Here is a 15,050-nt window from a genome sequence, read left to right on the forward strand (position 1 = left end):
CAGACCCCTTTCCTATCCTGAGTGGCGTGAAACAGGGCTGTGTTCTCGCACTACACTGTTTGGGATCTTCTTCTCACTGCCGCTCTCACATGCGTTCAAGTCTTCAGAAGAAGGAATCTTCCTCGACACCAGATCAGATGGCAGGTTGTTCAACCTTGCCCGTCTTAGAGCGAAGACCAAAGTACAGAAAGTCCTGGAAACATAGAAAATAGGAGCAGGAGTAGGCCATTCGGCCCTTCGAGCCTGCTCCTCCATTCATTATCATCATGGCTGATATCTAACTCCTTCTTGAAAACATACAATGTTTCGGCCTCAACAGCTTTCTGTGGTAGCGAATTCCACAGGTTCACCACTCTCTGGGTGAAGAAATTTCTCCTCATCTCAGTCCTGAAAGGTTTACCCCGTATCCTTAGACTGAGCCCTGGTTCTGGACTCCCCCACCATCGAGAACATCCTTCCTGCATCTACCCTGTCAAGTCCTGTTAAAATTTTATAGGTTTCTATGAGATCCCCCCTCACTCTTCTGAACTCCAGCGAATATAATCCTAACCAACTCAATCTCTCCTCATAAGTCAGTCCCGCCATCCCAGGAATTAGTCTGGTAAACCTTCGCTGCACTCCCTCGAGAGCAAGAACATCCTTCCTCCGATAAGGAGACCAAAACTGCACACAGTATTCCAGGTGTGGCCTCACCAAGGCCCTGTATAATTGCAGTAAGACATCCCTGCTCCTAAACTCGAATCCTTTCTCTATGAAGGCCAACATACCATTTGCCTTTTTTACTGCCTGTCGGACCTGCATGCTTACCTTCAGCGACTGGTGTACGAGAACACCCAGGTCTCGTTGCATATTCTTCTCCCTCAGTTTATAGCCATTCAGATAACCTGCCTTCCTGTTTTTGCTACCAAAGTGGATAACCTCACATTTATCCACATTATACTGCATCTGCCAAGCATTTGCCCACTCACTCAACTTGTCCAAATCACCCTGAAGCCTCTCTGCATCCTCTTCACAACTCACCCTCCCACCCAGTTTTGTGTCATCTGCAAATTTTGAGATATTCCATTTAGTTCCCTCATCTAAATCATTAATATATATTGTGAATAGCTGGGGTCCTAGCACCGATCCCTGCGGTACCCCACTAGTCACTGCCTGCCATTTGGGAAAAAAAAACATTTATCCCTATTCTTTGTTTCCCCTTTGCTAACCAATTTTCTATCCATCGCAATACACTACCCCCAATTCTATGCGCTTTAATTTTACACGCAAATCTCTTATGTGGGACTTTGTCGAAAGCTTTCTGAAAGTCCAAATAAACCACATCCACTGGCTCCCTCTCATTAACTCTACTGGGTACATCCTTGAAGGATTCTAGTAGATTTGTCGAGCATGATTTCCCTTCCGTAAATCCATGCTAACTCTGTTCGATTGTACCACTGTTCTCCAAGTGCTCTGCTATTCAATCTTTGATAATGAACTCTAGAATTTTCCCCACTACTGCCGTCAGGCTGACTGGTCTATAATTCCTTCCTTTCTCTCTACTTTAAATAGTGGGGTTACATTAGCTACCCTCCAATCTGTAGGAACTGTTCCAGAGTCTATAGAATCTTGGAAGATGACCACCAATGCATCCACTATTTCTAGGGCCACTTCCTTAAGTACTCTGGAATGCAGACCATCAGGCCCTGGGGATTTATTGGCCTTCAATCCCATCAATTTTCCCAACACCATTTCTCTACTAATACTGATTTCCTTCAGTTCTTCTCTTTCACCAAACCCTGTGTTCCCCAACATTTCTGGTATGATATTTTGTGTCCTCTTTTGTGAAGACAAACCAAAGTATGCATTTAGTTTGTCAGCCATTTCTTTGTTCCCCCATAATGAATTCCCCTGTTTCTGACTGTCAGGGACCTACATTTGTCTTCACCAATCTTTTTCTCTTCACAGTTTTTATGTTCCCCGCCAGCTTGCTCTCGTTCTCTATTTTCCCCTTCTTAATCAGTCCCTTGGCCCTCCTTTGCTGAATTCTAAGCTGCTCCCAGTCTTCAGGTCTGTTGTTTTTTCTGGCGAATTTATATGCCTCTTCCTTGGATCTAATGCTATTTCTAATTTCCCTTGTAAGCCATGGTTTGGCTACCTATCCCGTTTTACTTTTGTGCCAATTGTAGCAGTTCATCCATGCGCTCTTTGAATGTTTGCTATTGCCTTTCCACTGTCATCCCTTTAAGTAATGTTTCCCAATCCATCATAGCCCACTCGTGCCTCATACCTTCGTAGTTTCCTTTACTAAAATTCAGGACCCTCGTCTCAGAATTAGCTATGTCACTCACCAACTTGATGAAGAATTCTATCATATTATGGTCATTTGTCCCCAAGGGGTCTCGCACAACTAGATTGTCAATTATTCCTCTCATTACACAATACCCAGTCTAGGATGGCCTGTTCTCTAATTGGTTCCTCAAAACCATCCCGTATGCCAGAAAACCATCCTGTATGCACTCCAAGAATTCCTCCTCTACGGTATTGTAACTAATTTGATTTGCCCAATCTATATGCAGATTAACGTCACCCATAATTACAGATGTTCCTTTATTGCATGCGTCTCTAATTTCCTGTTTAATGCCATTCCCAACATCGCCACTACAGCTTGGGGGTCTATATACAACCCCCATTAATGTTTTTTGCCCTTTAGTGTTTCTCAGCTCTACCCATACAGATTCCACATTGTCAGAGCTAATACCTTTCCTCACTATTGCGTTAATTTGCTCTTTAACCAGCAATGTAACTCCAACGCCTTTCGCTTTTTGTCTGTCCTTCCTAAATACTGAATACCCCTGGATGTTCATTTCCCCTGGTCACCTTGCAGCCATGTCTCCGTAATCCCGACTATATCATACCCGTTTGCATCTATTTGTGCGATTAATTCATCCACTTTACTGCGAATGCTCCACACGTTAAGGCATAAGGGAACTCCTCTTTACTGATGATGCTGCATTAACATCCCACCGGAAGAGTGTCTGCAGAGACTCATTGACAGGATTGCGGCTGCCTGCAACGAATTTGGCCTAACCATCAGCCTCAAGAAAACGAACATCATGGGACAGGACATCAGAAATGCTCCAACCATCAATATTGGCGACCACACTCTAGAAATGGTTCACGAGTTCACCTACCTAGGCTCAACTATCACCAGTAACCTGTCTCTCGATGCAGAAATCAACAAGCGCATGGGAAAGGCGTCTGCTGCTATGTCCAGACTGGCCAAGAGGGTGTGGGAAAATGGCGCACTGACACGGAACACAAAAGACAGAGTGTTTCCAAGCCTGTGTCCTCAGTACCTTGCTCTACGGCAGCGAGGCCTGGACAATGTATGTCAGCCAAGAGCGACATCTCAACGCATTCCATCTTTGCTGCCTCCAGAGAATCCTTGGCATCAGGTGGCAGGACCGTATCACCAACGCCGAAGTCCTCGAGGCGACCAACATCCCCAGCATGTATGCCCTACTGAGCCAGCGGTGCTTGAGATGGCTTGGCCATGTGAGCCGCATGGAAGGTGGCAGGATCCCCAAGGATGCATTGTACAGCGAGCAAGTCACTGGCATCAGACCCACCAGCCATCCTCGTCTCCGCTTTAAAGATGTCTGCAAATGCGACACGAAGTCCTGCGACATTGACCACAAGTCGTGGGAATCAGTTGCCAGCGATCGCCAGAGCTGGCGGATAGCTATAAAGGCGGGGCTAAAGAGTGGCCAGTTGAAGAGACTTAGCAGTTGGCAGGAAAAGAGACAGAAGTGTAAGGAGAGAGCCAACTGTGTAACAGCCCCGACAACCAATTTTATCTGCAGCGCCTGTGGAAGAGTCTGTCACTCTCGAATGGCCTTTAAAGCCACTCCAGGTGCTGCTCCACAAACCACTGACCACTTCTAGGCGCTTACCCATTGTCTCTCGAGACAAGGAGGCCAAAGAAGATGCCCAATTGCCAGGTTCCAAAACTACTTGATAATTATACTATTGCCGTGAAATTTAAGTGTGCTTTGTGGCTGAGGGTTTCATATGAGAATATTGTGAACATGTGAGATTAAGTGTCATTTGGCTCATTTAATTCTGTAATTAGGTTTATTTTGTTGGTTGTATGATCAATTCAGGTTGAGTATTATGTTGAAGCAGTAATGCATAGCACCACAGAGTGGTGAAATGTGGGTTTTACATCTCTGATCTTGTCTCACTGCAGGGAAGCAGAGCGAGATCAGAGGCTCACTTGGAGGGGAGTGGGAACCAGAATGTTTCTCTTCTATGTGCAGCTGTTGACACTTTTATGCCTGTATTTGGCTAGAGCAGCAGAGGTTTATTTCCAGTTTCTCTTATTAGTATGCTTTCAGCACTTGTCCAGTAAAATGCTGTTTTGCACTATATGGAGGCTGCATTTAAAAATAAAATGCAAATATGAATGTAAAAACATTGTAAATTTGAGTTTAAATCCCTTTGATTGAACTTTTTAAAATAAAAGCTCAAAAATAACTGGATTAACTTGCATTTAGCAAGAGGTTATGGTGTAGCTGAAATTGCTGAACAATCTTAAGTGATGAGAATTTCTTAGCGCCATCTGCTGTTGTAAGAATATTGAGTTGTGAAACAAGGACTATCTTTTTAAGTATAACCTTCTAATTCCTTATAAATGTAATCATTATTAGCCAGATTTGATCACCCGTTTGTGTAAAATATTGATTGCTCCAATCCCATAATGTCCTCAATTGCATGCAAATTAAGCCCTTCACTCTGTGTGCTCCATGAATAGGTGCACTTCCAAAGGAGTGAGGTTTGGTGTCCATCTCTTCTTCTTCTCCCCCATTTAAAGGAAAGGGTTTGGTTTACTTTGGCTGAATTGTACTGAATTAATACTATCTAAGTGATGATCTTGTTAGTGGCTCATATACCTCTCTGGGCAGAAGTTCAATACTGCACACTGTAAACCTGTGTGCTGTAGCAACATGTATTTTTAAAGCATGCATGTTCTGATGAGTTTTCTATAAGTACTGTAACAGCCTGCTAAAATTTGCAATCTTCCTGAAGGCAGGAAGTATGTGGGAAGGAAAGATGTATTAGGCTTATTTTAAAGGTTGCTTCTTACTCTTGAAATGTATAATATAAAAATTAGGCTAAAAATAGTGAAACGTTATGCTTTTAATGAAATTGTATTCTGTTATGAAATTTTTCAAGAAAAACTTATGATGTTTTTGGCATGTCATTCATGTCAGTCTGGTAGTAAGTCTATAAGCTTAATTCTACTCTACGCTTAATCAGTGATTTTAGTAATAATGAGCACTGTGATCCAAGACATTGGCCGGAATTTTACCGTTAAGAATTGGGTCCCGTTGGGGTCGTGCGGAGGGAAAAATGACGTGCGAAGACATCGGGCTGGGTCCCCGGCGTCATTACGCACTGACGCAATTTAACCAGCGTGGGAAGTCGGGCGCGATGGAGTTTGCGCCACCCCCCCCCCCCCGATTAACATCAATTTAGAAGTACTTACGGTAATTCAGAATCCAATTGACAGAGATTTTACGCTACGTTTCTGATTTTACGGCCTTTATTCGGGTCGTGGGGCATGTCGGGAACCCGGCAGGTTCAAAAGGGCGGCAGGCATTGATTCATGAGGGAGTTGGAGGTAAAAATGAATTTATTGAGCTTTATTCATGCTGATGTTATTTGTGTGTCCTAACAAGGGTTGTAACTTGCAGGTTGTGCAGAAGATTTAATCTGAATGTTATGCACTGCTGATAGGGACCCATGTAATGTTAGTTATTGCCTGAAGGAAGTACCTGAAGTGAGCCAGTCTCTCAAGCTGGAAGCTATTACCTGTGGTCAAAGCATTTGTTCTGCTGTTCAACAATGGGAGTTGTTCACTCTGGAGGTGGATTGTCAGATGAGGAGGACAGTGATTCAATGAGTGACAGAAGTACAAATGGTCAGGGGAACGTACAGCAAGCTGCACCAGTGCATTCTCGTGCTGTTGGAGGGAGAGTAGTTCGCAGAGTCGCCCGGGAGCGACCAAATGTCAGGAGACGTACCTACCCGGTAGTAAGGGCATACCGAACGCGTCTGAACTACCTGCAGCTGTCAGCATGCCAGTGCAGAAGACGACTGCGGCTGTCACGGGAGACTGTCACATCTCTTTGTGAAATGCTGGCAGTGGATGTTGCATCAAACTGTCTCGGTGGCCATCCAATGCCAGTCGCTCTAAAGGTCACAGTATCTCTTAACTTCTATGCGTCTGGCTCCTTCCAAGCCTCAGCTCCAGACTTGTGCGGTGTCTCACAATCAGCAGTGCACCATTGCATAAAGGTTGCGACTGATGCATTGTTTCAATGTGCTGACCATTTCATCACGTTCAAGACCGACAACACCAGTCAGGCTGAGAGAGCCAGAGGCTTCAGCATTATATCCGGCTTCCCAATGGTCCAGGGCGTGATAGACTGTACTCATGTGGCCCTTAGAGCACCAGCTGGACAGTCGGGGGCATTCATGAACAAGGGATTCCATTCAATGAACGTTCAGCTCCTCTGTGATCATTGGAAGCGAATCATGCAGGTATGTGCACGTTACCTTGGTAGTTGTCATGATTCTTTCATTCTCCACAACTCACAGATGCCTGCAATTTTCAGTCCTCCACACAGAATGGAGGGATGGATACTTGGCGACAGGGGTTATCCTCTGAAGACATGGCTCATGACACCAGTGAGGAACCCAAGGGGTGAGACGGAGGAACGATACAACGGGAGCCATGTGGCCACCAGAGTGACAATCGCGCAAACTATAGGCCTCCTAAAGATGAGATTTAGGTGTCTTGACCGCTCTGGTGGATCACTGCAGTACGCACCGTCGAGGGTTTCCAGAATCATTGTCGTTTGCTGTGCCTTGCATAACCTGGCGATTGAACATGGAGATGCCCTAGAGGATGATCAATGTCAGCGCGATGTGTCATCAGATGATGACGTTTCTGATGAGGAAGATGGGCATCGGTCTAATGAGGATCATGGAGAGGAAGCTGAATGTAACTTGGCTCTAACTGCTAGAGAAACAAGGGAATCTCTAATAGGAACGTGTTTCAGTTGAAATGATATAAATCTTCACACATTTCAATCTGATTTATGACATTAATCATTGTGAGGATCTGACGGTGCCAAATCTCTAACCTTTAGGGGGTGAGACAAAGCGGATAACCAATCCATCACATCATGAGGGACGCGACCCAAGTGTGTGGCCTCACATTTGAGACAACTTGAGTTGACTATCTATGTAATATCTGACTTCAGGAATGACGTCCAATGATAAAATCTCCAATTTAATCAAACACTATTGTTTTACAAATCAAATAAATGTACTTCAAGTCACCCAGTGCACCAGTAGTGAAATTAAAGTGTTTTCTTAATCCGTTTGCGCGTGCTCATTCGTGTGCATGATCCCCACCAGACTTACCAGAGGCAGGTGGCTGATCTTGTTGCCGCCCTGCTTTTGATGACTTGGGCAGACGTCCTCTGCATGCTCGCGGCCGTGAGGGCCCTGGCATCTCCGGGTTCTCATGACAATATCATGAGCGTCCTCTATCACCCGGGATTTAGCGGTTCACATGTCCCTGGCGGAGGGAGCAAGGAGCTGCAGGATGCATCAGAAGCGCCGTGAGAGGAGCTCCCATATGCGATCTGCTGCTCCTGTGCCCGCGTGAGGCTCTGGTGGTCCTCAATGGTGGCATCAGAGCGCTGAGTATCCTCAAACTGGCGCAGTCGCATCAGATTATGCTCTCTGATGCTCTGGTCCAGGGAGGTCACAGTTGCTCTGAGGTCCTGAATTGCATGAAGAAGTAGCCCCTCCACTGCAGCCGCCAGTCTGTCAACGGAGGAAGCCAGATGTTCAAATGCCTGAGAGTTTGCTGAACTCATACTCTGGATGGATGTCTCCAGAGTATGAGTCATAGCGCGCAACATCTCAGGCAACTCCGCCAGATTTCCATGGACTGCATTCTGCACCTGCAACATCGCCCGACGAAAGGATGATCTCAGAGGCACGTCATCAGCTTGCGGCTCTGCATTGGCATGGCATCCCACTCTTCTCCGAGTGTGTGATGCATCGGCCGATTCTACCTCTGGTGTCTGGCCCGGTAACTGTGCTGTGCTCACACCAGTATGTGACATTGATTCCCCAGACACAGTCATTCCAACGGAAGTGTCAGTATCTGCTGTGGTACTTGTTGCGTCGCGATGATGTGAAGGTGCATCCTCTGAGGCGCCCTCCTCCAACTCAGAGGTGGATGGTCGGGCAACGGTAACACTTCCTGGCACATGCTGGGTTTCACCTGTTGGGAAAGGCATTGTGACCAGTTTCATCGTCAATCCAGAATTAAGCACAAGTTTGTGCCTCCAGCATGGTTACATCTAGGTGATGTTACAATTGAGGGCAACATTCAGTGCATTTGACATTCACCAAATCATTGGCACAGTAGCGCAGCCTCACCACCACAGCCCCCCCCCCCTCCCCCATAATGAAGTGTTACACCACATTCTGTAACACTCACACTCATGGCCAGGTACACCGGCCTCGCCATCTGCCACAGCATGTCCTCCTTCCTCCCCTGCTATAGTTAAGGCATATCCTCCTCCATCCTGGTGAGGAATGCCTGGGTGGCTATGCCGCCACGATACGTGACCTCTCCCGGGCATTGTGTGCCCTCTTTTCCTGAATAAACAAAGATACTTATTTTATACATAGTCAATGGCTTATGATGCTGTCACCCAAAGGATTGGTGTTGCATTTCACTGCTATGCCAGTGTTGGACGCAACTTTAACACCACAGCATCAGCGTTTATCTCAGACTTGCCCATCATGCGTCCCATTTCAAGGCAGCAGCCAGGCATTGATCATACAGGGCTTCCACATTGCATCATGGGTGCACAAAAAACCTCCCTTGGCACATAATCGATTAGATGAATGAGGAATGCCCCTTACCCGGGCAGAGCGAAGCAGGTCATTGAGGCGCTTGCGGCACTGCATCCATGTATGCCTCACAACACCTCGGCTGCTGACCTCCTCTGCAACCTCCAGCCAGGCCCTTTTGGTCACTTCGGAGGGTCTCCTTCTCCCATCTGAGCCGAACAGAACGTCTCTCCTCTCCTCAGCGGCCTGGAGGAAGATCTGCAGTGAATCGTCAGAAAATCGGGTGGGGGGGGCAACGCGATTGCTTCTGCCCTCCATCACCTCTAACAGCAATATTTTTGTCTCCCAGTCTTTCTTTGTTTCAATGTATGGAGCCTTTGAAATCTCTAGACCTTAAGACAGTTGTATATTCCTTTACATCACTGCTCTGTTTAAAATCAGTAATCCTTTATGTAGGGCTTACGATCAGCCTTCCGTGTATGTGGCCCCGCTCCCAATGATGCTGAAGTTCCCGCCCGCGCGCGCCATTTCTTTTCGGGGTTACACCGCTGGCCCGCTGATTAGGTGATCAGTGCGTGATGCCGGTGGCCAGGCGATGCGGAGCGGGATCAGGGGCCTGATCAGCTGCGGGCGGATCGGCCCCGGGGCCACCGGTAAGCGAAAAATACCGGCCATTGGTTATCAAGAGCATTTTTAAAATTTTGAAGTCCTTTTGTTTTCAGATAATCTTTAAAAGTCTTCAGTCCAAGGAATCATTTTGATTATTTTTGCTAAAGAGCCCATTCAGATTGTTTGGGAGCAAGACTGATGACATTGCTGGGTTGAATTTGTTAGTGAAATTTGAATGTATTTCAATATTTGCTACAGCCTTCCATTTAGAAATTCTTAGATTTAAAAAAAAATTGTTTATAGGCCTAATGTTGAAATAAGTGGCAGATTTGCTTAGGTTTAGATTAGGGGATTGGGGGGTGGGGATGGGGGAGTAAAATTCAAATTCGTTGTTAGCAATAATTATGCCAGAAGTGTTACTGTTGATGTCCAGCAAACCAGCGCAGAATATTGATTAGCATTTTTGGTTATTCTGATTTGAGGGTATAGTTTAATTTCGGCTTATTTATATGTTCTTGTATAATGAAACACCTAACTTGTACAATTTCTTTTTGAAGTCATTTTTTAAAATTTCCAATCCTCATTAGATTGTTGGAGTTTGTACAGAAGAACTTCAAGCAGCACAGCAGTGGAATGGCCAAGGGATCTTGGAACTACTCCGGACTGTTCCTGTGTAAGTAATTTGGCAATCTTACATTCTCAATTTGCAAGATATAGCATACTGAGTCAGAGAAAATAAAAATGGCTTCATGTTAGTTTGATAGATTTACTGAGATGGATAGATTTTTGGGCACTAAGAGAATCCAGGGCTAGGGTAGGGAATGGGTTTGAGGTGGATGATCAGCCGTGATCTTATTGAGTGGCAGAGCTGGCTCAAGGGGCTGTACGGCCTACTCCTTTTTTATATTCTTGTGTTCATTGGAAATTATTGATTTCTTTTACACATTCTACCTATTTTATGCCAAAATAAATTTGGTTCTGGATTTTTATTTAAGCAAATTGAGGAATCAAAATTGTTGTGTACGTGTTCTTTGTACTTTATTTTAGCTTCTACCTGTAGTTCAGGACTGCCCACCATCTGGAAGAATGGGGTGGGTGGATAGAAGAATGAGTTTCATACAATACTCCGAAGAAACTTGAGAATTTGATCAGATGATCTTCTCCCATTCTGTTGTATATAAGATATTTGCCAGTTCTGAAGTAGGGTCTCTGACCTGAAACGTTAACTCTGCTTCTCTCTGCACAGATGCTGCCAGACCTGCTGAGTATTTCCAGCATTTCTTGTTTTTATTTCAGCTTTCCAGCATCTGCAGTATTTTGCTTTTATATTACTGTTGTATATAAGGCCTTGTTTTCAACATTAACCGTAGTTTTTTTTTCATAACATTTTTGTTTGTCAATGCACACAATTCTTTGCTGTTTTTGATCTATTTCTGCACTGTAAATCTAGCACTTTTGAAGTGTATAATTTCTTGTAGTTCTATAAACACTTCAAAGTATTTAGTTTTATGTTACTGTCATACTGTTGGATGATGCAAATTTTATAATTATTGGTACCTCATTGTTACCCTACTGGGTGGATGATCTATTACAATTGACTAATCTTTGCCTTCATTAGGTACCAGTTCAGAGATTCAGGATCTATACTGAATATCAGGCATCCTTCTCAGTGACAGATCAGCACTGTTTCAACAGTCACAGTGACAGATCAACTCTTTTTTTTTTGTATCCTGGTGATGAATGCAGCTATTAATTTATTAATTACAAATTTACACATGTTATATTTCTGGCATTTCCGTACCTTGTCAGAAAACTTCAGAAATAATAGCCGGAATTTTACCCCCCCGCCCCCCCGACCGGCAGAGAGAAATGACCCGCCCATCCCATGCCAATCAAGGCCCTTAAGTTGCCAGTTAACTGCCACTTAAGGGCCTCCTGCCACCGCCGCTGGTATTTTACCAGCAGGCGGCTGAGGTCCCCCAGGAGACTGCCCAGTAAAACCTGGCGGCCTCCTTGTGGGTTATGTGGGGCTCTCCTGGTGGGGGGAGGGGGGGAACTCCCCCACTGCCCAACCGCCCCCAGTGCACTACACTCCACCACCCCCCAACTGACTCTCCTTACCTCCCCGGGGCCTGGCCAATTGCCTCCAGCGAGGCCCCAGACACTTGTCTTTTTTTCTGGACTGGCGTCCCTCTTGCTGTTGTGGCTGGGTGCAGTCCAGCAATGGCCACCCCTCCCGGTGGCACTGCTGGGACTGAGCTGCTGGCCCGCTGATTGTCTGGCAGTTCGGAGGTGGGACCTCCTGCCTCAGAGGGGCAGAAGTCCTGCCCAAGGCCAATTAAGGGCCTGGGCCATGTAAAATCGTAGCGTGGCTCCCAACCCCATCAGAGGGGGGCTCGCCCCTGACCTTTTTGGCCAGTGGGCAGGGCCCCCCGTCAAGCGTAAAATTCTGGCCACTGTAACCAAGTGGGATGACCATAATAGTTCATATGGTGTAAACCCCATGAAGGGATTATGTTCTTAGATGATTTTACACTGTTTAAAGTTCTCACCTTTGTGTTTCAATCCTTTTGTGACCTCGCTCCTCCATAACTCTGTGATCTCCTACAACATGCCTCTCCTTCTCCCACGCCCCCCCAACCCCACCCAATCTCCTCCTCCTCCACCCCCCCCTCCAACCCCCCACCACCACTCCCGAGCTCAGTATTTCTCTTGTATTTTCAGTATTCCTCCGACCTTCGCTCCAGCATTGGCGGCTGTACCATTTATGCACTACCCCCGGAAATCCCTTCCTGGATCACATTACTTCCTTAAAACCCATTTATTTGAACAAACTTTTAGGAATTCCCATTAATATTTCTTTCTATGGCTTAAATCCATCTTTGTCTAATTATGCATCTATGAAGCTTTTTATGTTAAAGATGCTATACAAATGTAAGTCGTTAACTATGATATCCTGATTTTTATGGAGTGATTATACTTTTTTCAAAGAATGAGGAACACCATACTAATAGTCTAACATTTTGTATGATTTTCTACATATCTTGAATTTCAAATCACTGATTTAGTACCTGATAAATAAAAGCAAATTGGTTAATATAATACTGAGGCCAGAATGAGGAATATATACATTATTTTTTTCATTAAGACTTTCAATCTGTGCCATACGCAAAGAAGCAGGAAATTATGGTTGCACATGGCCAAATCTTACATTTCATCTATTACTTGTACACCAGCTCCAAGGCTAGATGAGGGATTCACTGAACTTCTTTGAAAGAAAAGGTGAGGTGAAGTTGTCTGCTATCACCCATCCTAATCCATATCTTTTTCAATGATGTATTAGACAGCATTGCAAGGCACAAGGCGCATGTTTTTGGAATTCCTGAAGTATTGATGCTGTTGTATTGGTGGATTCGGCTGAGAATCTAGTGCATTCGTGACAGTCTTGATCAATTAACAAACCAGTGGGATATGATGGTGAATACAGTACTATTGGTTTGCCCAGCTGAAGATGGGATCTTGAAGGCATTGATTGGAAGTTGCAAGGGGCAAGTGTCTCAATTGTTGATTCATATCTGGTATTCTGGTGGATGCTACACTCGACTGCAAATTCTTCTGGTATCCTACTGCTTTTCTCTTTTTGCAGCAATATATTGAATTATGTTAAGTACCTTAATGTCTGTTTTGTGCTATATGCAAGGATTATCTTCAGTATTGAAGAGCACAGTTAACAGCAACCTTAGCATATCAAATACCCAGGGTGGAGGCGGTGGCATAGTGATAATGTCACTGGACTAGTAACCAGAGGCGCAGGCTAATGCTCTGGAGCCATGGGTTCAAATCCAAGCATGGTAGATGGTGAAATTTGAATTCAATTAATAAATCTAGGATTAAAATCTAGTCTAATGGTGACCATGAAACTATTGTCGATTGTTGTAAAAACCCATCTGGTTCACTAATGTCCGTTAGGGAAGGAAATCTGCCGTCTTTACCTGGTCTGGCCAACACGTGACTCCAGACCCACAGCAATGTGGTTGACTCTTAACTACCCTCTGAAATGGCCTAGCAAGCCACTCAGTTGTGTCAAACCGCTAGGAAGTCTAAGAAAAGGGCATACAGCCCAAAGATTGCAGTGGTTCAAGAAGGCAGCTCACCACGCCTTCTCAAGGGGACCTCGGGATGCGCAATAAATGCTGGCCTAGCCAGTGATGCCCACATCCCACAAACGAATAAAATAAACCCAAGGCTTTTGAAGTTGAGTCAGCAGCCATTTCCCAGAACGGAACTTCCAGTTATCACCTTCAGCTGAAAGTGACATTGGTGGCAAATATAAGCGGTGTATATGTCGGCCATGTTTACCCTTTTAGGTCTAGCTCTATGCAGGCTATGTTTGTCAGTGATCTGTGGTTATGCTGGCAAAGGTGTATTTTCAAATGTAACACATGCAGTTTTTTTTCATTACAAAATCTGCTATGCAGCCTAAATGGCAAAACTGAAAACGGCAAAAACTAAGCTGCTTCCATTGGAGGGGTATAAAAGGTATTGTATTGGCATAACCAGGGAACACTGAATCAGTTTTTAATTTAAAAGCATACTGTGATGCAAAATGGAGCTTTGGGAATATGCCTTGTTTGTATTGGCATTCCAATTTAGTTTACCACACTTTTAATCATAAATTAGGGGGAATCCATTAATATAGGGCAATCTGAATTTTTCTGAAAATTCTTAAGTTTGACCAGAGAAAAAGATCACATTTCAGCATTTCTAGTGTGAAAATTTATCAATTTTTGATGGCCTGGTAGCTGAAGAATTTTAACCCAATAAATCAGTGTGTTAATGATGCTGATAGGCTGATGCTGAGGTCTGGGCAGATTGCAGATCTTGGACTCCAAAAATTCAATAATGATTGAGCAAAGGACCACTCACATGATTGAGTCAGCAAAATGATGCCCCAAGGAGTTGTCTGGGGTAGTTACTTAAGAGATTGTGGCAATTCTGTCCAGTCATGCTTCTGTTTAAACTATTACCATATCCTAGCTCGTAGTCAAATTATATGATGGTGCTGGTATGAAAAGTGGGCATTCAAATGTGGGACAGGCTGCATACTGGATTCATTGCAGCATGCACTTGACAAAGTACAGTTTAAAGGCAGATTTTACCAAGTGATTTCAAAAATTTCTCATAATTGTTATACTTTGCTGTTGCATGAAATCAGTTTTAATTAATTTGTTAATTGTCTGCATTTGAGTATTGCAATAAACATGAGATAGTTACCAAGAAATTCAGTATGGATACCCTAAAGTATTATGTATTACCTTACAGAGCAGGTGGCTCTTGGCTAATCACAGACATGCGAAGAGGAGAGACTATATTTGAATCTGATCCCCACCTGCAGGTAACTATTCACTTGTACCAGTTATATTTTTGAAAATAGAGACATGTTGTCGAAGCTTTTAATCTTGTACTCATCAGGACAATCCGCAAGAATACCAATGTAAGGGAAACGACAACTT

The 15,050-nt window shown here is 44.5% G+C and overlaps 1 protein-coding gene across 5 annotated transcripts in view; it reads left to right on the forward strand.

The window, feature by feature from the left end:
- Positions 1-15,050, forward strand: part of sufu (suppressor of fused homolog (Drosophila)) — a 225,435-nt gene that overhangs the window by 89,416 nt on the left and 120,969 nt on the right. For all 5 annotated transcript variants that reach the window (XM_068053060.1, XM_068053059.1, XM_068053062.1 and 2 more), the window contains exons 5-6: positions 10,125-10,210; positions 14,860-14,932. In XM_068053060.1, the coding sequence (XP_067909161.1) occupies positions 10,125-10,210; positions 14,860-14,932 (159 nt within the window). The remainder of the gene's footprint in view (positions 1-10,124; positions 10,211-14,859; positions 14,933-15,050) is intronic.

This window comes from Heterodontus francisci, chromosome 20, assembly GCF_036365525.1.
Source record: "Heterodontus francisci isolate sHetFra1 chromosome 20, sHetFra1.hap1, whole genome shotgun sequence".
Lineage (NCBI taxonomy): Eukaryota > Metazoa > Chordata > Chondrichthyes > Heterodontiformes > Heterodontidae > Heterodontus > Heterodontus francisci.